The sequence below is a fragment of the Egretta garzetta genome, unplaced genomic scaffold, assembly GCF_000687185.1.
Source record: "Egretta garzetta isolate BGI_Z169 unplaced genomic scaffold, ASM68718v1 scaffold215, whole genome shotgun sequence".
Classification (NCBI taxonomy): domain Eukaryota; kingdom Metazoa; phylum Chordata; class Aves; order Pelecaniformes; family Ardeidae; genus Egretta; species Egretta garzetta.
The window spans coordinates 2,051,170-2,078,247 of NW_009259719.1; the positions used below are offsets into that span (position 1 = coordinate 2,051,170).

Here is a 27,078-nt window from a genome sequence, read left to right on the forward strand (position 1 = left end):
CATTTTGTTGTGGTAGTCTTCCTGCTAGCGACTGAATGGCAGGCAGACGGAGTTTATCCTTTTCTACCCCAGTGAAGGAAGGTATCACCTATGTTCTTAAGACAGGGAGCAGAGATCTAGAGAGATTAAACAAGTTGCCAGCACGTTTATGGCAGCACAGTGAAGAGAACTCTAGAGTTTTTGTTTGCCACCGGTATAAGACTGGAGCTTTTGCTCAGTTTGATTTTAGGCTGGTTAGCAGGTCAGCCAGTAGCCTGTTGTTATTGACTGTTAATACATTTTTTTTTTATTTTTTTAAATTGCTTGTCATTGTAGTGTGTTTTGATCCATTGCATTCATTCTTGGATGGGGATTAATCTTTATAAGAAAGCGTGTTTACCTAATTTCCAAGACCTGTGAAACAGTCTGGAAGGGTAACTGAAAATGTACTTTCAGGAAATATCTTAGATGGAGATGTTCCCTGGATGATTTAATATTTCCTGTTAATTCCTAGCATTTTATAGCTGTAAGGACACAATTTTTAGCAAACACACCTTCACCCCCCCCACACCCCCTCCTGATACCTTTTGAACACTGTGTTGTGACAAGACTTTCGCCATTTCAAAGCACTTCATACGCATCAGTGCTCCTGCTGCAGCCAGGTGATGCAACCGGCAAAGTTCCACACGCTGTTCTCCATTGCCTGTAGTGACACTCGATCTTTGGCTGTATGTGGTGAGGGTACCTTGCAGAACTGTACTAAGAAAGATGTTCTGTAGGACTAAGCTCATCCTTTCTACATTTTAATGCAATGGAAGTAGCAGCTGTTGGCTTGTGTCATATGCCATTTTATATTAATCCTTTTTTCAGTTAAGGTTTAAAGAAAAAAGGAAAGGTAGTGGCAGGGGTTTTTTTTCCTTGTCAGACAAAAGGTCGAAAATTTCTCTCTCAACCTACATGATAGAAGAAATAGATGCAGATAGCTGTTAATTATTTTATCAAGATACTGTGGGCCAAAACCAGCCATAATGAGGGTGCAGGTAGTAGACATTATTCTTAATTTTCTGGAAAATACAAAGAATTTAAAGAGCTGGGGTTTTTTACCAGCAACCTTGGAAGACCCACAGCCTAGGCAAGCTTGAGGTACTTCTGATTCTTACTTGACTTGTGAACTCTGTATCTACATTTCCTTTTGTTATGGTTTAAATTTCACATTGATCAAAAGTTAATGCTTCTTAAGGATGTAATTTACCTTCATGATTCTTCTTGATGGTGGATGGATGGATCAAGCACTGTGATTCTGATGGAAAAATATGAGCTGTAGACATGAATTCATGCTCTGGAAGCAGAAATAGTGAAACAATGAACGCACAGCTTTAGGGGAAAAAAATGCACTTTTCAAGTTCTGTTGTAATTAGCCTTCTGCGGTAGACATGGAGACCACAGAAAAAGGACAGGGAGCTGCTCAGTTGCCTGTGATTTGACCTAAAAGTTTGACTTTGAGTAATGTGCCTGCCTAAGAGCACATAACAAAAGCATATTTGATGAAATGTTAAACTCATGAATTACATCTTCAAGAAAAGCCATTTTTAAATTTGTAAAATCAGAAATAAATCAAGATCTTCAGACCTCAGTGGAGTTGTTTGAACATTAAATTAATAGGAACAGGCTGTTTCATCAACAGTGACACTTTGTAAACTTAAATGATATGTAGCTTTTCTTCAGGTTAAAAAGGGGCTGTGTATCTCAAGGTATTATATAAAACATTGTAATATTATTAACCCCATTTTGTAATTGGGGAAGCTGAGACAGATGAAAGAATACTGTGAACCGATAGATGCCAAACAAGCAAAACTCCTTACGTCTAGGTTTCTTAATTTCCAATCCAAATGTCTATCCATTAGGGCTATAATACTCTGAGAGCAGGTTGTGTTACAGTTTTGGGGCTTCTTGCAAGGCAGTACCTGTTCCTCTGTTTGCCTTTGGATGGGCAACAGTTATCGGTTCAATTGTATTCTCATTTCAACTATTGAATATCTAGAGGTACTCCCAATTTATACTTACAAAACAGGTAGAATCCAGTTTGCTTATGAGAGAATAGATGTGCTGTCCCTGCTACATGCAGCAGCAAGTGCTGGTGTCCCTTGCATGGAGCTGTCAGCCCGGGGGCTTGCATGGCATCGGAGAGCCTGTTCTTCTCTCTCTTACTGCTCAGTCAGTTTTGTTTTATTTGTCTGCTTTAGCAATACACTGCAATTATTGTTATTTATTATTTTGTTTGGGGTTTTTTAAAGTAGTGGGGTGCTACTATGCTGAAACTAAAGTAGGAAGAGTTTCCTTTGACTGTTGGACTAGATGTTACGATCACTGGATACCAATGAAAGTACAGTTTTTGTTTTCTTGGAGGGCTTTTACCTTAATTTTTCACTTGTTAGGGGATCAGATCTGGTGCTAATGCAATGTATAAAACATTTCCATTGAAAACTGGAAATTTCCCTTGGAAGCTGGATGGTTTTTTAGGTCAGAAGAAAGTTTGAAATGCACAATGGCTCTGAACATTAACTTTTCACTTTACATCCCTGGAACTTCTGAAGAGAATTGGCATTTTTTGGCATTGGTCAAGTAGCCTGGTCTTCACAGGCTTGCTGTCTGTAGGGTCTTTGTGCTAAGTGTTCCCCCGGGGGCACCATCCTAGGTTTTAATTTGCAGTTTCAGTTGCTGATGTATGGGCTCTTCTGTTAAATAACTTTTATTTTCTATGCCATTATGCCTACATACTTTACTTGATTTGTGTTGCATACAGTGCTTTCCCCCTGTTGTGTTTGGAACTGGTTTGTAATAGAGTTACTGTTGTGTAATTCTGACTGAAAGTTACAACTTTATCAACACAAAGTGCTTGTTTTGTTTGAAAATTTGTGTTTTCCACTCATCATGAACTATTTATCCATTATGTCTGCTGAGTTTTATTGTTTAAATAAAACAAGCCACTATTTCATACATGCTGCACGTTAGAAATTATTAAAGTTACACTGGTGTGTAGAGCACTTACTGCTGTGAACACAAGCGAAGAGCTTCTGTAAACAATTGATTCAAGATTTCAAAATAACGCAAGTGCTGAGAAAACTCTTGCACTCAGCTATACTGTCACGTTTCTGTGGATTAATGAGTCGCTGTTTGTTATTGCTGATAGCGACTGTCTGAGTGCTCAAACCCTGTCACAACTGCGCTATAAACTCATAACCTTAGATTTCTCTTTAAATCCCAGTGAAGATGTTCTGTTGTGCGTATGATGTGCCAAGGAGTGCATTGGCAGTTATTGGAGCTCAGCTGATAGGCACTAACTTGCTTCTGTGTCTGAGCTGTAAAATGACAAGCGGTTGAAAAATACATCCTTTGTGCCAAGATCAGGGATTTCTGCCTGCAATTGTAGAGTGCTTCAGAGCAATTCAAGAAAATATTCAGATGTCAGCTGGAGAATACATTAATTCTTCTGAGTTCTGACTATTCCACCAGTCTGACTGTACTTTTGCCGCTGGCACTCGTAAACTTACTGTGCTCAGAGGTTCCCAGGCTGCTTGTGCTTTCTGGTCTCCCTGTCTCTCTTCACCCCTGCTTCACCTACAGTTTTAGCTCGCTGCATCTGTGATGAAAAACACTCTGAACGTGAAGATAATTCACTGGCTGTTGTATCCTTCACTTAGATGTACCTGTGGTAGGCACATTAGTGACATTAATGTGGTCAAGCTTGCAGATGTGGCTGCTGTACTTTCTATGAAGCATGTTGAATCTATTCTATCTAAACAGGTAGTATTGCAATTAACAAATCCTTTCATTAATGTGTTCTTTTGAAATTAGGCCAAAAAAATTCCAGAAGCTTACTGAATTTTGAAACGCGGACTGGCCACGTTTGACTTGGGAAGGCTGAATGCTCATGCAGTGTACATCACTCCGATGTGTACTGGATAACACTATGGTATTTAAAAAATATGCGGTATGTTCTACGTGCAAAACCGTATGCACAAACACTTGCACACTGTGAATATTGTGGCTGCACATCTTCAGCTTGTGTGGTATGATGTGCACACTCATGTGCACGCCCACACACTAAACCTTTGCAGGTCAAAAAGTGAGGATAAACTTTTGAACCCAGCTGCTTCCAAATTAAGTACATGTGCAGGGACCACCAGAGCCGGGGTTACTGTATTCCAGAAAAGTGCCGGACACTGACACCCACATATTGTACTGCAGGAGACTTCTTGTTCTTCCCTTAGAGCCTGAAGAGTGCTGTCTTGAAAACATGCTGTCCTCTTTGCCCTTTCCTTGTCACCAGAAAGGACAGGCAGCAGTTCGGTGACTTTTCCCTTCGTTATGGAAATGGGACTGATACAGTAATCAGGATGCTACATATGGAGCTTTTTAAATTACTGCTCTTCAGTCTTTTGTTAGCCTTCATTATTACGGAAGATTTTTTTCAAGTCATAAAAATGGTGTTTTTAATATGCAGAATTAAAAAAGGCAATATGAAGAATACGTTTTTGTCAATAAGCTTTACCTTTTAAACCAGTTATCTTAGTTTCTGCTCTAGGTATTTTAATTGAAGATTAACTACTGTTAAAGAGTATACAAATTTAGGTAGTGTGTATTTGGAGTACTAAAATAGGACTGAATAAAAGGTGGGAATAGAGTGGCCTGTCCATTATAATTTTAGATTGCAGAGCACAAACTAAACTTCATTAGAAGTCAGCACAGCGAACCGAGAGGTTCTTCTAATGTTAAAGCTGCTTTTTTTTCTTTTTTTTTTTTTTTTTCCAATAAAATTCACTAGAATTCACTTTGGAGTCACAAGTTGAGCAGGTCTCATCTGGGTGTTTGTTTTATTTCTGCTGTCTTTTTTTGATAAAACATAGTTAGGCTGAAGATGATGCATGTAAATATGAAACAAAATCCTAAAAGTAATTGCTACATATTTCTCGCCTCTGACTTATTGCAGAAATTATGTTGATGTGCTCGTTGCTCTGTACAGGCAGTAAGACTGGTTCATTGCTGTTTGCAAACTGATCATTTTTCTTGGACCTAGATCAGAACTCGGGTACCACATGGGTTATCTTGAGTATGTGCATTTAAGATGTGGAGGCTGATTTTTTTTTTTTCTTCTTTGGATGTTTTGTTTGTTTGAGAGGGAGTTGAAGGTGCTGCTTCATTCTAACCACTCTATGTCCCTTGGGCAAACTACCCGTTTTCCTTTCAAAAAGTTAGGTTCTTATCTTCCCCATAGAATCCCATGTTTCTTCCAAAGGATAAAAGGATAGGTGTCCTGAGGAAAATCTCATTAAGAATTATTGTTTAAACCTATCTGGATGGGAGTGCATCTGGTAGATCTTGTAAAGACTCAGATTTTTCCTTCTCAGAGTTTTCACTAGGGCTTGAATTTTAGCAGCATAAGTATTAATATAAGCTTGCTGTAGCTCCATAGCCTTGATGAACCATGTGCGAAACAAACACTTTTGTGAATACTTTTATACGAGTTCCCTCCACATCAGTATGCAGAATGAGGGAATGCTGCTGCTGCTTCCATTTTGATCTGTGAAGGCTGAAATAGCTTAACGAAGCGGGGTGGTGGGCTTGGTGTATTAACCTGCACCCAGGTGTGCTTCCTCGCTGGACCGTGTCCTCATGTATTACCCAGGATAGCTCTGCACCATGCTGCTCTCTGCAGGGCATGTAGATCTTTAAAAGGAGAACATGACCTAATATTGTGGTACGCTGCAGACTTCCTTCTCCTCCAGTGTCTGCTACTAAGGAAGGAACCTGGATAAGATAGGACCTCAGCCTTGACTTAATGTGGTATGGTAGCCTCTATGTTGCTAGCTGTGCGCAGGCAAAATGGTTATCGGCTAGGGCGGTGTCCTTTATCCATGATGCTTTCCCAGTCCTTCCCTTTTCTTGGGTTTTTTTGATTGTTCTTGTTTTCTCCCTCCTTTCAAGGAGGGAGGGTTTGAACCACAGATTTGCCACAATTCTGCTGCAAAATCAGTAACAGCTGTTGGAATTGTAAATGGCTTCTTGGTTGCCTTCACGGAACCTGCAGTTGATCAGCTCTGCCCTGAGCAATAAGTGGAGACATCAAGACCACTGAGGCCAGCTAAAGAGTAAGGGTGGAGGGAATTAAAACCCTGAGGCAGGGGTCTAAATAGAGAACACAGGCACAGATGGGTATTGGAAGGGACACTCTGTTTCCTTTTATTGGATATCTTGGTAGATGCTGTGAAGTGCAGAGTTGACTGAAGCAGTATCATAATGTGAGCTAGGAGGAAGATGTAGAAGAGGTTTCAGAGAATAGGTAATTTGAGTGTGAATTTGTCTTATGTTTTATTTCCCCCCTTCAAAAATCCAGTATTCTAGTAAAATTTAGTGGGCAAAAGATATTCCATGCTTTGGTAGGGTCACTCACAAACTCATTTAGGTTGCTAGACTGAACTATCTTCCTGTGTTGTCTTTGAGTAAGTTAGGATATCATAAACACTGATAAGTTAGTACAAGGCAAATGTTTAACAACTATTTGTCAAGAAAAACAAATCTTGATATGTGAGAGCTCTGGTTCCTGAAATGGACTGTACCTGAACCCAAACTTAATGAAATCATCAGTCATCACACAAGGTGCTACCTCTGTGGCTTTGGTAATGGGGCTAATTTACTTCTAACTTGTCTGTGTGTTTTGACTGGTCATATTGTATCTTCTGTAATCTAATTTTTGTCGTCTTCAACATTACCTTTTACTGCACTCCCTAGAAACAGCAAATTTATTTATGGGGATTGGATTTTTTGCAATGCAAGTCAAAGTGAGTTGACATGTTGGAAGTGTGTAGGGATTCTTCCATCCAGGTTATCAGTCCACAGAGCTGGGTTGACTGTCGTGACACCCTGCAATACTAGTTGTGAACCTCTTCCCTGTTGCTGCTGGATTTGGACCCAGATGCTCAAACAGATTGGCATTGGTAGTGGGAACCTTATAAATCAGGTTGCTGTAATTAATTCTCTTCCAGCCAGTCTCCTGGCATCCGGATGCTTGTTATTAGTTTCTGCTTTTGAGCCTTGTGAATTGCCTGCATCTTTCTTCTAACAGTATCAGCACCTGGAAATTTCAGAAAGATGAAGAGAGTCTTTTTTGGGGACAGCTCAGGAAGCTGATCTCCTTCAGCCTTCCATGTGATCTGCTTCTCGTGGGCTTGGGCAGAGGCTGTACCTGCATTTTCTGGTGTTTTACTTGACTAGGTTTAGAACAGTCTGTGCCCCAGGAAGAGTGTAATGAGGAAGGAAACCCAGCCCTTGGGTGCTTGCCTAGAAAAATGGAAGTATCGCTGTGGTATGGATAGAGGTATTAAGTTCTGAATATGTGCTAGGTCTGTGTCACTGTATCTCTGCAACTTGGGTCTGACTTGGTGTGCCTGCCCCTTCATAAACCTATCACTGTTTTGACTGTTCAATTTTGTCAGTGTTGCTGTTTATTTGGAGCCCAAGTACTCTAAAGTAATTATTAGAAAACATTAACTTTGGATTCAAAGGTTTACATCTGGTGTCTGATTACTGAGAAAAAGCATGAAAAAATTGAACTGAAAGCCTTGATATTGAGAAGGGGAATATAAATAAGTTATACCTTTAAAAATAATGCTTATATTCATTTTAAATGTTTTTATTTGGAGGGTGGGCTGATGACTTTGCATTTTTTTAAATTAATGGTATTGAAGCAGCTTACAGGAAGAGTCCCATTCTGCAAATCTCCCCCCTCCCCCCCCTCCAAAGTCACTGGCTAATTTATTTCTACAAGAAGGTTTTAAAATAGTAGTTAAATAATATGAAGAGAATCAGTTAAGGCTCAATAGTGTTCAACCAGTATGTGCTGAATGGGGAAAAGCATAGTGTCTTAATTAAAAAAAATGCAGGAAACTTAGCTCTATTGCAAAGTATTTTTTCACTGCTAGAGGATTTGTGGGTGATTAAGAAACGTATAGACTTGAGTTCTTTATTTTTTAAATAAAAAACAGATACATGTCTTCATTCTTTGCTGGCTTGTTGACTCAATTTACTTGGATGGAATTTTTCAACATTTAAAACAAATTAAAATCCATGAATCATTTCTGCTTAAAGGCACAAGCTTTCATAGATACAACAGTTAAGACTTCTAACTGGTTACATACATAAATACTGGTTTGGATATCTAAATTTTGTACTTGCCCCCTTAAAACGCAGATGGAAGTTTTAATAGGTAGGATGCAGTAGGCGTTACCTGTTACAATTATTGTGCTTGAATAACTGTCCGGTTTAGCATTGCTTTGTGTCTCAATATGGTTTCCTGCAAAAGCAGTGATGAGTTTGTAGGACAGATGTGAAGAAAACACGGTGCCATGGCAGAGGGCGGCGATGTGATTTGTAAAGCTGTTTTGTGCCGCCTTTGACACAGTCTGCAATTTCTTGGTCCTTGATGAGAGAGGTTTTTCAGTTTTGCTGCAGTGATCCATATATGCTTTAAACTCTTAGGTTTTGATGCTTCTGCGCTTTTATGGTGTGACCCTGTTTGGGAGGGGGAGGTGGCATTTCACCCGGGGTGCATGCGTATTAGATTAAGATCAGCATTGTTTTACTCCATGGTAAATCCAGCATGTGAATTTTTTAAAAATGTTTTAATTATTGTGGCCAGTTGATTGCTGGTACAGCTAAGAGAGCTTTTTCACCGGCATTTTGTCAATGTGGCAGGCTTTATCATGAGGTTTTAATTTGAGCTTTCCTGGAATTTGCTTAAAAATGTGTCTTGGGGAAGGTAGGTGAGTAGTCAGTGGATGGCGACAGAAAATAACAATCGCTCCAGATTTCAAAGCTATTTCAAATGATTTGGTGTAGTTCAGGATTCATTTAGGAAGCTCGTTTGTCCACTGCACCCAGTCCCTGTAGCGCAGCTCTCTGTGCTGTGCTGGTGTTCATAGAAGTGCCAGCCGTGGCTGGCTTGTTACTTCTCTGGACTTTTCTTTGCAGAGGAAAAGGGGAAGCAAGCTGCAGTGTTTGTAGCCATACATATGCATGTGCAAATTCGAATGTAAAATTGTGAAGGAAAAAAAAATTAAAATAGTAGACAAATAAGGAAGCAAAACATGAATATGCTCTTTTGGATGTTCCTTGCTAAGGCGGCATTGTACCACAGTAGACTTGCACTGAAAGCTGGGTTCATTTTTTGCAGAAGGGATTTTTAAGAGCAGTGGATTTGTTGAGAGTGAGTTCTTGTTACATGGGCCAGATAATTCATGTTTGAAGCGTAACCAGACTGACCATCAAGTAACTGTAACTGGAAAGCATACAGCGCTTGCAAAAACAAACCCATCCAGTCTTTTCCCTTGGGTGGCCTCATCTGTACTTTTTATTACGTGACCCTTGCTTTTCTCATACAGCCTGCCTCCCATTTGACCAAGATCCACCTGTGAATGGTGTTGCAATCTGGGAACCTCACCCAGGAGCAGGTGCCCCATGAAGCTGCTGCACCTGTGGGCGTTTGCATGCTCCGTTACAATCTTCACCAGTTTCAGTGCGTGCTGCTGGTCTTGGCTCACTGTGAGAGACATTGGGAGGGAAACTCACTGCGGAACCGTGAAGCTGAAGAGCCATTTTAGGGAAGAAGTACACGAATAATAAAGGAGGAAGAACTGGCAAACATTTGAATTTGTTTTGGTAAAACAAAATTGTAGAAACTTCCAGAGTCCTTTTTCTGTGGAAAGCCAGAGAGAAGGACTCTATAGGTTATGAAAAGACTGAAAACTTCATAATAACCCAACATTCTCATACTGTTTCTTCTCTTCCACCTCCCACAACATTTTTATTTCCCTTGTAATAATTAGTTTGAACTTTCATCTATTTCTGTGGATCAAGTAATTTTCATACAACTTCAGGATTTTTTTATATGCTTTAAATCTTTCTTCTAAATAATGTTTTTGTAACAAAAAAAAGGCCATGAATACATTATAATTTCAATTTTCTTAGTGTGTGAAAGATTTCTGCACTAGGTCTTTATTGTTTTTGAAGAATTCATCACCCTAGTTAAGAAGCTTAATATAAATTAAAGAAGGTATTAAGGAACATTAAGACATCAAAATGTGGAGCGTTCTTTTCCTTTCGATTGCTCCAAATGCAAACAAGTTGAATAAAATGCAATCAAAGGGCCTGTTTGGAGAACATTGAGTGTCTTTACAGCTGTGCTGTAGAGAACCTCTGGTAAGAGCATAATTCAAATAAAGAGGCCTTTCTTTCCTTCTCCTAATTCTCTTTGTTGTGGTGACAACAGAGTACAAGCCCGATAAAAATTTAATCACCTTATCTTTTTAAAGCAAATTGCATATTTGTTTACACACAATATACATAACATAAAAAAGAAAAAGCTGCTATCCAATCCCCCTCCCCCTTCTAATCGCATTAAAGGCCCTTGCCTAGAAGTTTTTTAAAAAAAAAAAAAAATTTAATGTTTTATTCTTTATTCTGAAGTCCCATTGTTCAGGATTGCTTTATAAAGGCAGCCCAGGGGAAGATGAATATCGCCAAACTTAAACTCTGGACCAGCGCTGAGCAGCAGATGCCTGGGATATGTCAGCGGAGTGGGTCCAGCTTAACTGGCTGCTGTGGTGCCTACTCCACATCAAGAGTTGCAGGCAAGATGGGAGGATTACAGTCAGGCCTGCGGATCTAGCACTTTGATTTGAAGCTGCTTTGTAATGAATTGCCTTTGATTCTGTGTCAGATCTGCGAACCTGAACTTTTTTCCGCATTGTATGCGTTTCTGAAAGGCTGCTGCAGGAGAGATTGTGTATTGGTGCTGGTTTTGTTGTTGTTGACTTTTCATTAGGCTGATGAAATATTAGTCCCTCATGTTGAATTCAAAATGTTTTCAGTTGTTTCTCCTCACCTTAATGCACAGAGCATGAGTGTTGTCAGTTTTGCTTATTCACTATTTTATAGGTACTGGGATACCGACAAAAACTCCATCAAAAGTATCTTCTGGCCCACTGCTGAGTGGGTCTGGCCTGAGAACTCCCTCACTGGATGTAAATTTAGTCCCAACGTGATATTCTACAGGTCTTAAAATTATGAAAGCTCATATGCTTAGTGATACCTTGATCTGTTTCTACATACCTAGCTCTGCTCTTTAGGATGTTTTTGTGATTTTTGTCCCTTTTGGATTTAATGAGCAAGGATCACCACCACAGTAAAACATTTGAAAGTCTGTCCTGTACAACAGCCGTCACAGACTCTCCCAAATTTTACTCATCGTATTGATGCCTGCATGTTTCTTAGAGGTTCAGTGACAATAATTGTGATTTTAAGACACAGTTCTGTGTCTTGTTTTGAATGGTCTTGGATATTCCCGCTGACCAGCCTGTAATTTTTCTATTGTTGAGTTGTAACAAGAGCCTGTCCACATTCCCAGGCTTCCAACTACATTGCATATATTCATATTAATAACTTGACATCCTTATTAGTTCCATTGTTTTATCAGTCATTCCTGTTGTGCACGAGGCATTTTCCGTGCACTCAGTTTTTTCTTCAGGGAGTTTGAAGAACGTGCAGACTAAAAGCGCAGCATCAGTAGGAGGGGTCTGTCTCCCTGTAGGTATGCTGGGAGAATGACTATAGCGCTTAGGCATGATCTCAGTGATGGCATGGACCTTGAGCGGCCATCAAGTGAAAACAGAGTTTACAAATACTTGGTGGGATGACATACCAGCTGGTATAACCACAGCCTTGTTAATGTACTGAAAACACTTGTATAACCCATGCAGAAATTAATTTGAAAATCCTTCACTTCAGGCTAATAGGACAGTCATGGATTTGATGCCAAAAAGATTACCTTAGTGGTTGTCTTCTCGCTCTGCAAGTTGATTTGTTGTGTTGTATGCACACTTCACTTGTGTAGCCTGGACCTAGTGATCATGGCGTGCTGGAGTCTCCCACGCAACCTGTATTAAGCTCGTCTGGCATACAGAAACAAAAACAGGAGTAGAGCATACAAGTTGTACTGATATTCCAGGAATGCAAAGTATAAAGGTGTTGTCTTTAGGAGAGTTGCCCTAGGAGGGCTTAGCTAACAAGGTCTGTGGCACACAACATAACGGCAGCTGAAATATATGTTGGTCTATAAGACAAGGTCAGGTTTGGTACTCTCAACCTATTCATACTTCAATATGGACAACTAGCCAAGAAATTAAGGTCTCAAATATGTCACTTCATTTCAGAGCTGTTATTTGGGACTGAAGGGTATGTTGGGTTAGGGTGCATTTTGGAAAACCTACTGTGGGAACTGCAGATATCCTTCTAAAGTGTGTGTAGGCTTGGGTGGACTTACATAACGTGTAGACTTACTTAAATAATGAGATGGCTGCAGAGCAATGGTATGATATGTGGTGGTGGTTTGTCAAGTGCAGAAATTTATCCTGCTATGTGGCTTCAGATGACAGTGGTGCATTTGTATCTGGTGATTGTTTATTATATTTTATTTTTGCCAAAAAATGTTAAAATGTGGTTATGTTATGTAAATTTAGGAAATTGGATAATACACCCTGATCATCTTGCTGGAAATTGAGAAGTATAAAACTGAATCAGTGGTATGCTTTCAACGCAACGTGGTATGCTGGGTGTCCTCAGTGTAGACAACAAGTTTAGGACTAAGAGGAGAGGAAGGGGCAGGCGAGGCATGGGTAGGGAAGTACGGCATCGATAAGCATTCAGCAGCCAATAGATATGGTGTGGTCCTGAAGTCTGTGCTCCATTTAGCAATATGAAAAATATCAGACTGAAAATCAAGACGCTGACTTCATGCAGAGGGTATGGCAGACTAATTAAAGAAAAAAAACATGTACCAGTTGAGCCTATAAAACTCTTCCTGACCTTGAGAAAGCTCCCAGGGAGCTGTGGGAAACTCCAATCTGTCCCCTCTGAACTTTTTTGTGGTGTTGTTTAAATATAGTAACTGCTTTTTTAATTAAAAAGAAAAATTAGATGGCATTTCAAATTGTGTCCATGGTGCCTTGGGGACCTATTACAGTACAAATTACCCTATACTATTTAGTGAGGTCTTGTTTACTATTGTGTGAAGCAAGGGTTACCAGTGTAAGGATGCAGGACAAGAAGGGCCCTTCTTTGAAAGTCTGGCTCTGCACATGAAAGTGACGCCAGCAATTGGAAGCAATTTGTGGAATTGTTTGATTATATTAATTATGGCACCAGCAAACAGTGCTTGGGAAACAGTTTTGTTTTCTTGCATTCTTTCTTGATTGCTTGCAGCAAAAGCCAAGATACAAAATGTGCCTTTAAGGGCTGCCGGAGAGTGCAGTTCAAGCCATTGTGTAGAATTGGCACCGAGCTTGAAAGGGTTGTGTCCGGCTTGATGTGAGAGTTTTCCGAATACAGCTTTGGCCTGAACTTCACCTAGGTCAGCCTCTTGAATTAAAACAGCTTCTGTCTTCCTCATCAAGGACGAGTAGCTCTTTCGCTGCTAAGTAGGAGCTCATAATGAAATCCATGTTATTTCCAGTAGTGCCACTTCTTATAATAATTTCTTTCAGTCCAAAAGCCTGTATAAACTTAACAAATTGATACAGAAGACTCGATCAGTTCACCACTGAACTGCAGCCTTCTCTGATGTGGTATGGAGCAGCTGTTCCCCAGTTTATGGGAAGATGTTTTAGTAGTTCAGGGTTTCCAAACAGGGTCTACCAAGCTGAGGCTATGGGAATTACTATGCTGGTGCAGGCTGGCTGTCACAACAGTGTTTGGTCGGGACATAGGACAGTGTAATTCCACTCAAAGTGGCTGTAAGGTGCTTTTTTTTTTTTCTGGTCTCTGTCATCAAACAATTGAGTTATGGATATTTTGTGTAGATCTGAAGCACCACGCTGAGGCACTAGTGTAATTCTCATCTGGAAGGAGTCTACTTTCTGGTCTCCTTGGAGGTTGATTGCTTTCCCTGGCCAACTTCATGCCGTAGTCCTATTAATACATTAACAAGTCAGGCAAGGTGATCATAGTAGATCTTGTACCAGCCAGAAGAGAAAAGTGAATCTACTCTAGAGTTTGAAACTGTAGCAGAATGTTTGGGAGAGCTGACAAGAGATGTGGGAGAAGGTGGTGTGAATTCAAAATTAGTTACTGGAGAATTGCGAAGGGATTTACGTAAGTAAAATTCATTGCCTGATCTGTGAAAGTAATCGAAGTTCAAATCCTGAGCTCCTGAGGGTAACTGGGAAAGGAGTATCCCTTGTTTCTTGAGTGAATCTCTGGTCAACTATTACGCTGAAATTGTCTAGGTAACCGTATTATGCTTGTTGTCGTGGTGATGATCACTTAGGAGCAGAGTAGATCGGCTCCTGTAGGAGCACTGTACCTAAATCTTCTGGCTACAAAGGTTGTGAGGTGTTGACATATTGACCCTGATGTCAGGCTGAGAATTCCTACCTGATCCCGGGCTCTAGTTAGCTCAGGACACAGTTTTCACCCCTGCTCTTCCTGAAGCATCATGTATTAATGACGGGCAGATGGGATGCTAAATTAGGTAGGGCCAGCAGTCTCTGGGTGACCAGTCATCCAGTCTACTGAACATGGTGTGATGCATCTGATGATCCTATTACAGTGCTTATGGGCAGAGTAACATGGTACTTTTGTTCTTGGAAGATTTATAAAGATGTCCTTTTGCCTGATCAGCTCAGGGGGTTTTGCTGGGATATTGAAGAAGAAAAATGACCAGCGTAGCTTGAATAAAATAAACCAGTAAGATTTTGAGCATCTTCAGCAGCGGAGAAGGAATTACTATGCTGGTGCAGGCTGGCTGTCACAAAACAGTTTTTTGGGGGGATAGGAGAGTGTAATACTACTCAAAAAGGCGGTAAGATGCTTTTTTTTTTTTCTGGTCTCTGTCATCAAACAATTGAGTTATGGATATTTTGTGTAGATCTGAAGCACCACGCTGAGGCACTAGTGTAATTCTCATCTGGAAGGAGTCTACTTTCTGGTCTCCTTGGAGGTTGATTGCTTTCCCTGGCCAACTTCATGCCGTAGTCCTATTAATACATTAACAAGTCAGGCAAGGTGATCATAGTAGATCTTGTACCAGCCAGAAGAGAAAAGTGAATCTACTCTAGAGTTTGAAACTGTAGCAGAATGTTTGGGAGAGCTGACAAGAGATGTGGGAGAAGGTGGTGTGAATTCAAAATTAGTTACTGGAGAATTGCGAAGGGATTTACGTAAGTAAAATTCATTGCCTGATCTGTGAAAGTAATCGAAGTTCAAATCCTGAGCTCCTGAGGGTAACTGGGAAAGGAGTATCCCTTGTTTCTTGAGTGAATCTCTGGTCAACTATTACGCTGAAATTGTCTAGGTAACCGTATTATGCTTGTTGTCGTGGTGATGATCACTTAGGAGCAGAGTAGATCGGCTCCTGTAGGAGCACTGTACCTAAATCTTCTGGCTACAAAGGTTGTGAGGTGTTGACATATTGACCCTGATGTCAGGCTGAGAATTCCTACCTGATCCCGGGCTCTAGTTAGCTCAGGACACAGTTTTCACCCCTGCTCTTCCTGAAGCATCATGTATTAATGACGGGCAGATGGGATGCTAAATTAGGTAGGGCCAGCAGTCTCTGGGTGACCAGTCATCCAGTCTACTGAACATGGTGTGATGCATCTGATGATCCTATTACAGTGCTTATGGGCAGAGTAACATGGTACTTTTGTTCTTGGAAGATTTATAAAGATGTCCTTTTGCCTGATCAGCTCAGGGGGTTTTGCTGGGATATTGAAGAAGAAAAATGACCAGCGTAGCTTGAATAAAATAAACCAGTAAGATTTTGAGCATCTTCAGCAGCGGAGAAGGGAAGCAGAGTTGCTACCTAGTAGCTTAATGTAAAGAATTCAAGCAATAAGATGTTACATTTCTGTTATTCCTGTCCTTTCTGTCTGACTCTAGAGATAACTGTAACAGGAGGGGCTGGGCAAATTGATCCTCTGATTTTGGGATGCTTCTGCTTTTTGTTTGAGTGAAAACTCCAGAATGTTACTTTAGGGATAACTTCATGAGCTTTTTATGGGTTTAGGGCAGAGATTAATGGTAACTATTTGTAGAACCATTGTTGTGTTTCAGGACTAGGTGGAGAAGAAGCCTGTGCTTGCCAGTGTATTGTAGGATTCTGAGTGCCACCACTTGTACCACTGGCGTTTCTCTTAATTTTGCTGGAAGCCAGTATTCTTCTTGTTTTGAAGTTGATCAGAATCTGGAACAGACAACTGCTGTACTTGAATTGTGTACCCCTCTTTGAACATAGATAAACATGTTTTTCTTAAGTCTCGAATGAATATACGTAACTGTTGCAAGAAAAAAAAAAATCAAATTATTTTATAATTGCGTTGTGCTGAAGTACCGGATTCTCGAGTCCTGCAGTACTGTTAAAAAGTTTCTATTTCTTTTCACTGGTCCGTCATTGCAGTAAGCAGGGGGAGAGTCGGTCTTTGCCTGCTCTCAGGTGCAGCCCCCAACATCAGACTGTGGCAGGGATGCCTTCATCCGGGGCTCCAGTTATTTCTGATGTTCAGGCCAACCGGCTTTTGTACTCTCTGTTAGCAGGAGAGTTGATGCAGGCGCACACTCCTTAACTGTGTAATGAGGGTTCAGGCTCTGAGGGTTCAGTTTAAGGAAATCCTGAAATTGTGAAAACCAGCTGTTACGAATAATCCATTGTGAGTGAGGATTATCCCCAACCCTTTGCCTCTTTCAAGTTTTGCTCTTTTTTTTTTTTTCTTCACTCGGGAAGAAAGAAAAGTGTCTGCCTGTCATATTAAAAGGTTACGTTTGCCTCAGATAAAAATGCCTTCCAACATCCAATGTGCTATGTTAACTTGTTCTCTGATGTTCAGTCAATTTTTAACATTTGAATGTTGACAGGGAACAAGAAATTTCAGGTGGTAGTCTTCTACCAGGTGTTCAAAGGAAGCAAATAGGATTTTTTGTTTACAGAAGGGAAAAGCGAAGTTCAGTTTGCCACTGAATATCTGCTTGCAAATTCATGAATGGAATGGGAGGTTTGAATACAGTCTAGGAATTTCTTAATACTGAGAGCAAAAAGGAATATTTTCTCTTCCAGCAAGAGCTACTGGTGTAGCCTCAGTGTGTTTTTTCCTAACACAGTGGTAAGAATCCTGAGCCAGTGCTTTCCCAGCAGACAATGGCAAGTACCATTGCAGGTAGCTGGTATAATACATCTGCTGATTTTTCTATTGGTAGGATGGACTTTTAATTTTGACCTGAAAGCAAAGTTCTCATGAATTGGGAGACTTGAAATCTTTTAACATGATTTTTTTTCTCCATTTACAATTTTTAATGCTGTAAGAAAACTGTGTAATCATCCACATAAATACCTTCATGTTCATCGGTGCTAGCTAGGATAGTTAGCAGTAGGCTTTTTTTACAAGTGTGCATATGAGAAGGGAGTTGAAGTTCAGCAAAATGAATTATCCTCCTTAGCTGTGCTGGAGAGCATGCCCTGCACCTATATTATTACACCTGTTTTCAATGATATGTTTATCAGTTGCTTAAAAATTACTCCTGTCTCTGGCTGGGCTACAAGGAGATACTGTTCTGTCTTACTTCTCATCTACAATGTGTCTGGCACTCAGTCTTTAAAATCTTCCATTCAAACACAGCATTTTATTAACTTTGAAGGAGACAGGACTATTCCTAAATATTGAATAGATCTGTGGAAACAGGAAGTAGAAATACGGAGTTGGGAAATCTGAAAAATAAAGTTGGAGAAGGAAAGAGAGAGATAAAACTCCTGAAGGGCAGACTAGCAAGTGGAATTGGGAGTCAAGGAAGGAGGAGCTGGACTTTAGGAGAAAGAGTGGAGACCACCCTTGGAGACCTTTTCAAGGAGCAGAAGACTAATAAGCAAAAAACCCCAAACAAACAAAAAATGCCCAACAAAAACCAAACACCCCCACAAAAAAAAAAAAAAGAAACAACCAACTGTGAAAACCAAAGGTGACAGAGGATGTTGATAAGGAATGCCAATGTTAAGTGGAGGAGGATGTGAAGTGGGGAAGTTATGTAAAAGGTAAAGTAGGATCCAAGCTTGCAGGTAACAGTTGAAATAAAAATGTATATGGGCAAAAAGCACAGCAGCACGCCTTCATCCTGCCGCTGGATTAGCAAAAGGAATTAGAAGAGCAGATCTTGTATAGGCTTTCATCCTTCTTCCAGCTGAAGGAGTAGTAGTAAAAACAAAGCAAAAGTAAACCATGCTGGTTATGGACATTCATATGCTTCGTGTGTTTGTTGTGATTTGTCTGCTGGCCAGCACTCCCCAGCAGTCTGGCAGGGAGACTGCCCGTGGGCCTGACGCAGGGGGCAGCGGGGTCGGCAGCAGAGTGTTTATCACGAGGCTTTGCTCAGTCCCTCTTCCAGGGAGGCCTGATTCGTGTAAGGAGAACATGAAGCATTAGAGAAATCTTAAAACTTGTGTCGATAGGAGTATCTTTGTTGGGGAAGCGGGAAAGGTGGGGGAGCAAAATTTATTACCTATATTTATACACAAGGAGTCCAGAATTGTACAAAGTGAAATTTCTATATGAAGTTTTTGAAACCTGTGTGTTTCTATGCAAACTTCTTGCATGAGTAGTTGTAAAACTCCAGGCTGCAATGCGTTTAACTACATATAAGTTACTGCAAATCATTAAGAAGCTAGCTTTTATTTATGAAAATTGTGTAAAATACTGCATTTATCCTTTATTCTGTGCATGTGAAACTGTTCTTAGACTTGGAAAATATTTTTCCTGATGAGGTATTGCTTTTAATTTGAATTTGAAAATTCACTTTTCTTATTCATAAATGGCTCAGCTTGCATTAAATCCTTGAGACCGTGCTGAGATAAAGAATATTATGTTGAGTCTGTATTCTTATTTATTTATTATCAACAGCAGTTGAAAATAAAAGAATGAAGTGGATTAAACTATTTTACAACCAGATTTTCATATCTAACCTAGGTTAGTTGATGCTACGAGTACATTTTACGTAAGACCTCTCTGGGCACTTCTTGTTACAGACGTGGTTATGATGGGTGGGAATGAATTTGCTAAGCTTTCAGATATCTTATGTGCCTCTGAGGACTGCCCATTAATAATATTAATACATAGGTATTTCCCACTGTTGTATGCAAGGCATTTCTTAGAACTTTGAAGCTAAAGTCTTTTTTTTAACACACGGACCTTTTCAATTTAATCCATTAGCAACTTGGCAAAATAAAGTAATTGTCCAACAGAGGAAGAAAAAAAATCTATTAACATTTGCTACAAATCCGAGTAGTACAGGCAGCACTTAATTAATGGAACAGATTTCTCACTATGTATTCAAGCTAACATAGCTATTGTTCAGGAGAGATTAGACCCTTAATGTAAGTAAGTTAAACTAGACCTCCATCTAAAAATATCCGTCATTTCAGCTATTAAAGGTCTGATGTCTTCTTCGGTGACAGATATATTTCCCTTCATTTCCTTGGTTTTTGTAAAATGTAAAGTATGCATTGTGTGTAACGCGAGAAATCCACGGAGGTTGATGAAACCCCGATTGTGCCTCCCCGCCCGTCTCCCTGCCTGCTCCTTTGTGCTGCTCCCTATCGCAGAGCCTCTTCAGCCCTTAGACCTCCTGGCACCAGAGCAGAAAAACAGAAAATGCCATTTGTTAGGGTACGATGCCAGCCACCTAATCTGTTTGCAGAATGAGGGCCATGGGATCTGATTAGGTAATTTAGATACCTTGTGAATTTAATAATACCTGAGCTGCCTTTGGCTGTCAGCCCGTCATTTCACTGGTAGGAACTACCACGTTCTGCCACTTCTTCTGTAAACTTTTTACCCATAAATACCGTATTGAATCCAAATAGGTGTTAAGGGCTGTAGGTGAGCTGTATCTTTACTTCTCCATAAGTGGGAGTTAGCGATAGGGTGGAGGCGGCGAGATTGCTTGGTATTAAATACATTTTTGCCAGTACAGTTCCATATGCAGCATAATCTTTTTTTCTTGAAAATGAAATTTTTCAAACAGGAGATTCTTTGTTTGAACGCCTAAGATATGATGCAGTGGGTCTCGGAAGCGTTGGGCTGTCCAAGTGCTGGTTTTGAAGCCGGGTTTATCTGAAGCGGTGGTTTCATCCTCGCGGCTGGGAGTTCCCCCACTTGCTGCCACAGCTGAATGCGTGTCCAGGGCATCGCTGCCCCATGGGCAGGGGTTTGCAGTAGCAGCCGAGGTGCCTTGCTTCAGATACCCCCAAAGGAAAATTTTAGCTGCAATTTTAATGCTACATCTCCTCCCTTCCTCTCTCCCTTCCACCAATTAGCATTTTTTGGAAATTAGAGTCTCTCAAAGCCTACTAACATAAATAGGAGTGTTTTAGGATTTGTTTGCTTTAATTAAAGTATGTCTTTCTGAAAGGATTTAGTTAAACATCTTTCTTAAACAGTAATGTGCCAGTAACAGCAACGTTAGTAATAGTGATAAGACCCAGAAAGGGAAACCAACTAGAAAGCCAAATGAAATGTTTCTTTGTCCAAAAAATAAATGGTCTTCCCAGGAAAGTGAAGGAAACCCTGTTCAGGGACACTTACAGTTAGATGGATCAAAACAGTAGAAAACATACAATATGAAATAAAGCCTGCAAAGGTAGGGAGCGGGACTGCGTGCGGTCACGCTTTTTGCAGTTTTTATTTTGTTTTCCTCTTTTTTTGACTGCTGCTATTTTTGTTTCTTGCAGCACCCAAGATGTTCTCAGAGCTTTCCAAATAGGAAATAAGTTGGGTTTCATGTCATGATAAATTATTTTTCTTAACTAAGATGGAGTGATTGTAAGGTTAATGATATTAATGGGATTTATATGAAAGCATCCGATTAAGAAATCGAAACAGCTGCATCAAACATGACTATACAGTGTAATAAAACCATATAATAAATATGTGGTTAGGCCACACTGTATTATCTAGTTTGATTAATTGAACCTTACATGTGCAAAGATAGTCATTATCAGACTTCTCAACCATCAAGGAAAAACAGTCTCAATTATTTTCACAATGAAATAATCATTGCTTTTCTTTTTGTATTCTGCCATGTGAAAAGAGAAGATGGCTGCTGCCTTCACTGTGGAATACAAGGTCTTGCAGAACTATGCAAAGTTGATTCTGATTGATGCAGCCTTTGTGTAAATTGTAGTTTGTTTAGTTATACAGTAATGTGTTGCTTTTCTCTTGCACTCTTGCATTTTTTTTTTTTTAAAAAAGCAAGCCCCCTCTATCTCCAGAAGTCTCCCTGTGGCTGTGCTGCGGGGCGTTAGGGCTGTTTTGTAACCCCTGGTTATGAAATGGGAAATGAGCAGTTCCCTGGCTTTGCTTCAGCGCTTCCTCGTGTCCTCCCTTCCCCTTGCTGCCCAGTGGGGATGCCGCATGGAATGATTTGCTACCTGACACGGCAAGACGAGAAGGTGGGCTCTGGTGCTGGGTCCCCCTGCAATCAGCTGTAAGTGCCTCTAGATGCATCTGTGCTGGAGCGAATCACCGGTGCTTGTAGACCTCCTGTCTCCAGTAAATCATAAGCATCTCAATCTTTTTGTCAGGCTGCGATACGAGAATCCGCATCTGAATTTCAATATGAGGGGAGAGAAGCCGATTAAGTGTTTGAGATAAGGTTATGTGACACCACAGGTTAAAAATACCTGAACTGAATTTGGCCAAGAGCCTGAGAACCACATTGCAGTGTGTTTGGCTGGCGCTGAATAAGCTTCCAAGGAGTGTGCTGTCTTCTGCTCTAAGAAAGCAATTCTTCAGGAGTGGCCTTTTAGGAGCTGCATCTCTCTTGTTTTACAGCGCTGCTTTGGACTTTGCTATCTTGCATTTCTTATCTAAAATGTCACCGATGTGTCAAGTTAAAAGAAAATATAAAAGTGTAATAAACCCTAGCCATTTAGGAAGAAAAGGACAAATACTTTTGTTTGGTGCAAATGTCTGGAGAAAGACTTAAGCTGGATCCCCAGAATCCTACACAGGTTAACTGTAGTTCCCCTAAGAAGTGATAATTTAAACCCTTACATACTGTGGTTTAGCAAAAAAACCCAAGTAAACAACCCCCCCCACCAAACAAACACAAAATTGTATAACTTGTTAAAACCTAAGTGGTGGGCTTCTGGCAGGTCTGGGAAATACTAAAGACATTGAAGAACCTTCTGACTCTTAGGACTGTGTAACTCAATGTTTTACCAGTTGTTTTTCATTCATGACTTATTTTTATATTTTTAGTGATGAGAAGAAACTTTGGGAGGTGTGTGTAAATAATAGGAAAGGTCTGCTGAGTAAAAGGCTTAGACCAGGCAAGTTGGTCTAGCTTGTTTAAATTTTTGCCTGTATTTAACACTTTAAAAGCTGTAGAAGGATACAGCCAGGATAGTGCACTGGATTTGGGGTATCGCTTTTGTGAACTATGTTTGAAGGCTTCTCTTATTTTTCATGTGAGCTACCACATTCCAGAAGCATGATGCAGAGATGTGACTTCCCTATGCACCTGATTTACTTTCTTATTTTCTTTGGTTGATTTCAGAAGTATACTTGCCTGTTTATTTTTTCCAGTTGTACTGAAATGTGATGTTGAGCACGTTTGTCATGTGTGTTCTTGTTTTTTACAGATGGGCTGAAGCCAGATACCAAGATGCTTCTTACTGTTGCCTCCAAGAAGAAATCTAAGCCAGGGAAGGGGGATACAACCAAAGAGGACGAAAGCAATAAGAATGATACAGCCCAACCTGTCACCATCTCTCTTCTCTTTAAAAGATACGTCTTTGACACACAGAAGAAAATGATTCAATCCTGAGAAGGCAGAGAAGCCTCTGATGGCACCTGAAAGACCAGAATCTGAAGTGAATTCAGGTGGAATGTATTTCTTGTCTGAACATATTAGACCTGTTCCTTCCTCACAGACAGAGCCTGAAAGCTCCTGCTGACTCTGTGCCCACTTCCAAAATCTCTGTAATCTGGTTTTGTTCTGTTAGAATCTGCTTATTTTGTCATCTTTGCGATGTGAATCTTTACAGCCTCTAGGAGAATGTCACCTGCCGGATGAGCCCATTCGGGTGTGCCTTCTAATAGCAGTGTTTTTCTGGAGAATTGTTTTGAAGTTTCTCTTGATTTAAAAGTTGTCCACCAATATTAGTCTAAATGTAGTCAAGATGTGAATTTCATGCAACCCACAAAGTGAAGCAGATTAGTCTAGGTTTACCTCCCCAAGCAAAGTGGGGGACAGAAAGCACACGATATAATAGGTGAAACCTAAAATGGATGTTTCACATTCCATCAGCTGCAACTATGTAAGATGCTATCTGAGAGAGGGTATGGATCTTTTTTATAAATATGATTTGTATCTAGAAATGTTTTTCATATTAAACATAATGATGCGTGTAACTGAGAGTCTTAATTGTTCTGTTTGCTCTTCCAAAGGTTGAGAACCTATCTTCAGTGACACTTTATATAGCTTTTCTGAATTTCCTGCCTGTTCTGCAGTCAATCCTACTCCTGAATTGTTTTCTTTTTTTGTAACCAAAATGTCTTTTGTGTGTGAAGGAAAAAGTTGCCTCTGGAAATAGTCAAAGGCTTTATTTCATTAAAATAATAATAGAAGATTGCAGCGTAAGCCTTGTAAAATGAGTGTCTCAAAGATCCTTTAGAAACCATTAGTTGTTTAATAGGGATCTCAGGGCTGCTTTAGTTCTTCCTCTGAATTTCATGTCCTGGGCTTCTAAAAAGGAGAGAGCACTGGTCATATCCCTTCTGTGTTGTTTACAAAGCATAGGACACCTTAACATAAAAACAAACAATAGTTCTATAGGTACGAAAGCTGTGGTCTGGAACAGAAATTGGACTCTGGCTTGGCAGCATGGAAAATGTTAGTTCCTGCCTTTTGAACAAAAAGACTACTTCTGCCCGTTGATGTTAAATAGCAGCCTGTGACCCATTCACTGACGCCAGCCCTAGAAGGTGACCACATGTATAATGTAAGCACATAGTTGCATGTGGAAGTAGATAACTGAAATAGATTGCCATACTCATTAATCATATTATTTATAACACTCAAAGTCTTATTAATCAAATATCCATTGATGGGCGTGAGTCCGTCATGCTAATGTGATCTTGTTTTTTTCAGTCTCTTTCTTCTTTTCATTTCTAGGTAACCAAAGTGGATACGAATGGCAAAAATACCAGTTGTTGAGAGGATAGAGGGTATTTACAGCTGGACAGTTGTGAGACAGGGCAAGTCTGATGTCTAAACTAGGTTGATGGTGCCCCTTTAAATCAGAACAGAATTAGTGCTTTGTGGAATAATCCCAAACAGTTTCTGCTGAGTGAGTCCCAGCAAAGCTTTAGCACATCCCTTAAGATTATGGGGTATGCTTTCAGTGTGATCCCAGAGGAATTAGGCAGGCAACTTCAGCTATGGCTTAATGTGACTTGTGCTGCCAGCCTTGCTGGAAAATGTATCCTTCTATAATGAAAAAAATGCATTTCACACCCCTGTCACCTCTCCTTCCCCATTTCTCTCCTCTTCCCAGACACCCCCAAAGGCAGTCTTTGGAATGAATATTTGTTATGTTATCTTTCTTTTAAGCCTTTATCAAATCCTGTTTTGTACCCTGCACTGTTACCTCCGCTTAAGATACTGTAGTGATGGCAGCTAGAGAAACAGATGACATAGAAGGAATGCTGTTATTACCATCCCAGGTTACTCTAAGAATTATTGGTATAAAAAAAAACTCTAATTAAAAAAAAATCAGAACTTAATAAATTAAGGAACTTTTTTATCTGTATAGTTCTAACATCCTTGACAAATTTTAAATGGGTCACTAAATTTTGCCAACCCTGCTTGGAGTTCTGGAAAGAAAAGGGGCAGTCATCATGAGAGGTATCCTGCTGTAGGATATTGTTGGGTGCTCCAGAGTTGTTAACCTTGCACTTACTGGCTTTTGTCTTTCTCATTTCTAAGGCATTTTTGAATTGTTCTGGAGAAGAGGCTATCAGTGCAAATGGTGATACGTATTTTTACAAAACACTGTCTGATTAATGTTTTCCCCTCTACACTGGGGATTGCCCATAGCAGGATCAGTGAGTCAGTTGTTAGGGAGCTTGATCCATTTGAAAACTCATTAGTCCTGAATACTTAGTTTTGCAGCCCTCTGCTTGGCTGGAAAGTTTTCTAGTGCTGAGTGTCCCATGGTTTATTTGCTTGGGGTACTCCAAGGGAGGGAGCAGCAACAGCTTCCAGAGTTGGACCTCCATCCCTTTCTTGTCCAGTCTCCTCTAATACACTTTTAAAAATCTTTCCCACAATCTTCTGTCTCATTTCCAGACTCACGTACTAACTCAGCATCTTTCTTCCATCCTCTCAGTCCAAGACCTAACCCCTTCCTCAGTGCTCTTATTTTCCATCTTTGCTCATTGCGTCTCCTTGTCCTGGCTCTGCTCTTGCCTCTGGAGAGGGAGATGTAAATCCAGGTGCTGGCAAGGCTCACACGGCTGGTGTTGGGAGCCCAGCATGGTGGGGAAGGCTCTTGCCCTGCAGCTTATGCCAGCTCCTGGGGGCGGTGAGAAGCTGCCTGTGTTCAGGCATTTGGACTGTGATTTGGGCAGAGCCTCGTGGACAGCTGTTGCTGACCTAGTGGAAGCAGGCAGTGGGGAGGCGCATGTACCGTGCCTCTTGTGAGTCCCTTCACCTGCCGCCGTGTCCTGTCTTGTGCTTTGTAATCCTCTCTGCAAAGCCCTGTCCTTTCATTTTGCTCCCCTAGCAGAGATTTGTGTAGGATGGGCAGTTGGGGGGGGGGTATCTGTTGAAGTTTGGGTTGTGTTTTTCCCCATTTTTAACTGCAAAAGGAAAACTTAAGTGTGCTTGAGAACTTTGATTATAATGTGCTATTACTGCAGATCTCTGGCTGCTGTCCTGGGGCTGTTGGATACACATTCAAAAAAGGGTGAAATGGTGGAACAAAATGATTATGGGAAAATCAAAGCTTTTAAAGACATTTGTAGGATGAACAGATGTTCAAACATTCTTTTATTTGGTTTCCAGACAGACGTGGAGACTTCCCTTTCATCCTTGTAATCAGTGCATTATGCTGTAATTTGTAAAAATGGCATTAAAAAAATATTAACAGGGTCATATTGTGATCTACTGACTCTGTGTCATTAAGCCATGAAGTTAAGAACAGCGACTGGGAACAGGGGTTAAATGTTGCAGAATGTACTGTACTAACATATATTGTCAGTGTGTTATAATGAATCCAAAATGGAATAAAGATGTAAGGAGGCTTTTTAATACTGCTAAGGTTGTCAGTGTTGCAAAACTAGAAATTATTATGGCTGTGCAGATGTTCAGTGAGTAATACATCTTTGGGTTGCAGGGAGAGGAGCAGCGAGAAAAGCTTTGTTTTTCCAAGCCTGTTTTCTGCTTTTCCTTGGAATTTACTTTGGGACTGCAGTCTGGCTTGTGATCCTGCCAGAGGTCTTGAGCTGTGAGGGTCAAAGCATGCAATCTTGGTAGCAAGGATTCAGTAGGTGGCATCCTTTGCTTGGAATCAAAACTAAATCTCCCCACCTAAAAAGGGGGTATGTGCTGGCATTGATAACAAAGATTTTGAATCAAGCTTGCAACCCATCTCTCAAAGAACGGTTTATTTACAACTATGGCGCATTTAATGACTGGGGCAGAGCCATTAACTCTGGGTAATGGTAACTTTTGGCCTGTTGACCAAATCCAGAAGTAGCAGTGTCCTGTCTAGGTGTGTTTCCTGGGGAGGCTCAGCTGAAAATAGCTCCACTTGCGTTAATTGGTTGCAGGTACCTGACTATGGAAAAATGAGCCATCCGTGCTGGCAGAGTTCTTGGCGAGTACGAGACCTCTCTTTCTGGGCAGCAGGCACTTGCTTGCTGGAGTTGTGCAGTTGAACAGCCACAGGGTGGCAGAGCAAAAGTGAGCCCAGCACGATGAGGAGTTGTAATGATACAG

General features: G+C 40.5%; 1 protein-coding gene across 1 annotated transcript in view; it reads left to right on the top strand.

Moving 5' to 3' along the window:
- The window catches only part of EEFSEC (eukaryotic elongation factor, selenocysteine-tRNA specific), a 98,173-nt gene extending 71,722 nt beyond the window's left edge, over positions 1-26,451 (top strand). Inside the window, exon 6 of the mRNA XM_035894687.1 lies at positions 22,715-26,451. Coding sequence (XP_035750580.1) covers positions 22,715-22,899 — 185 coding nt within the window. The 3' untranslated portion in view covers positions 22,900-26,451. The remainder of the gene's footprint in view (positions 1-22,714) is intronic.
- The last annotated feature ends 627 nt before the right edge of the window (positions 26,452-27,078 follow it).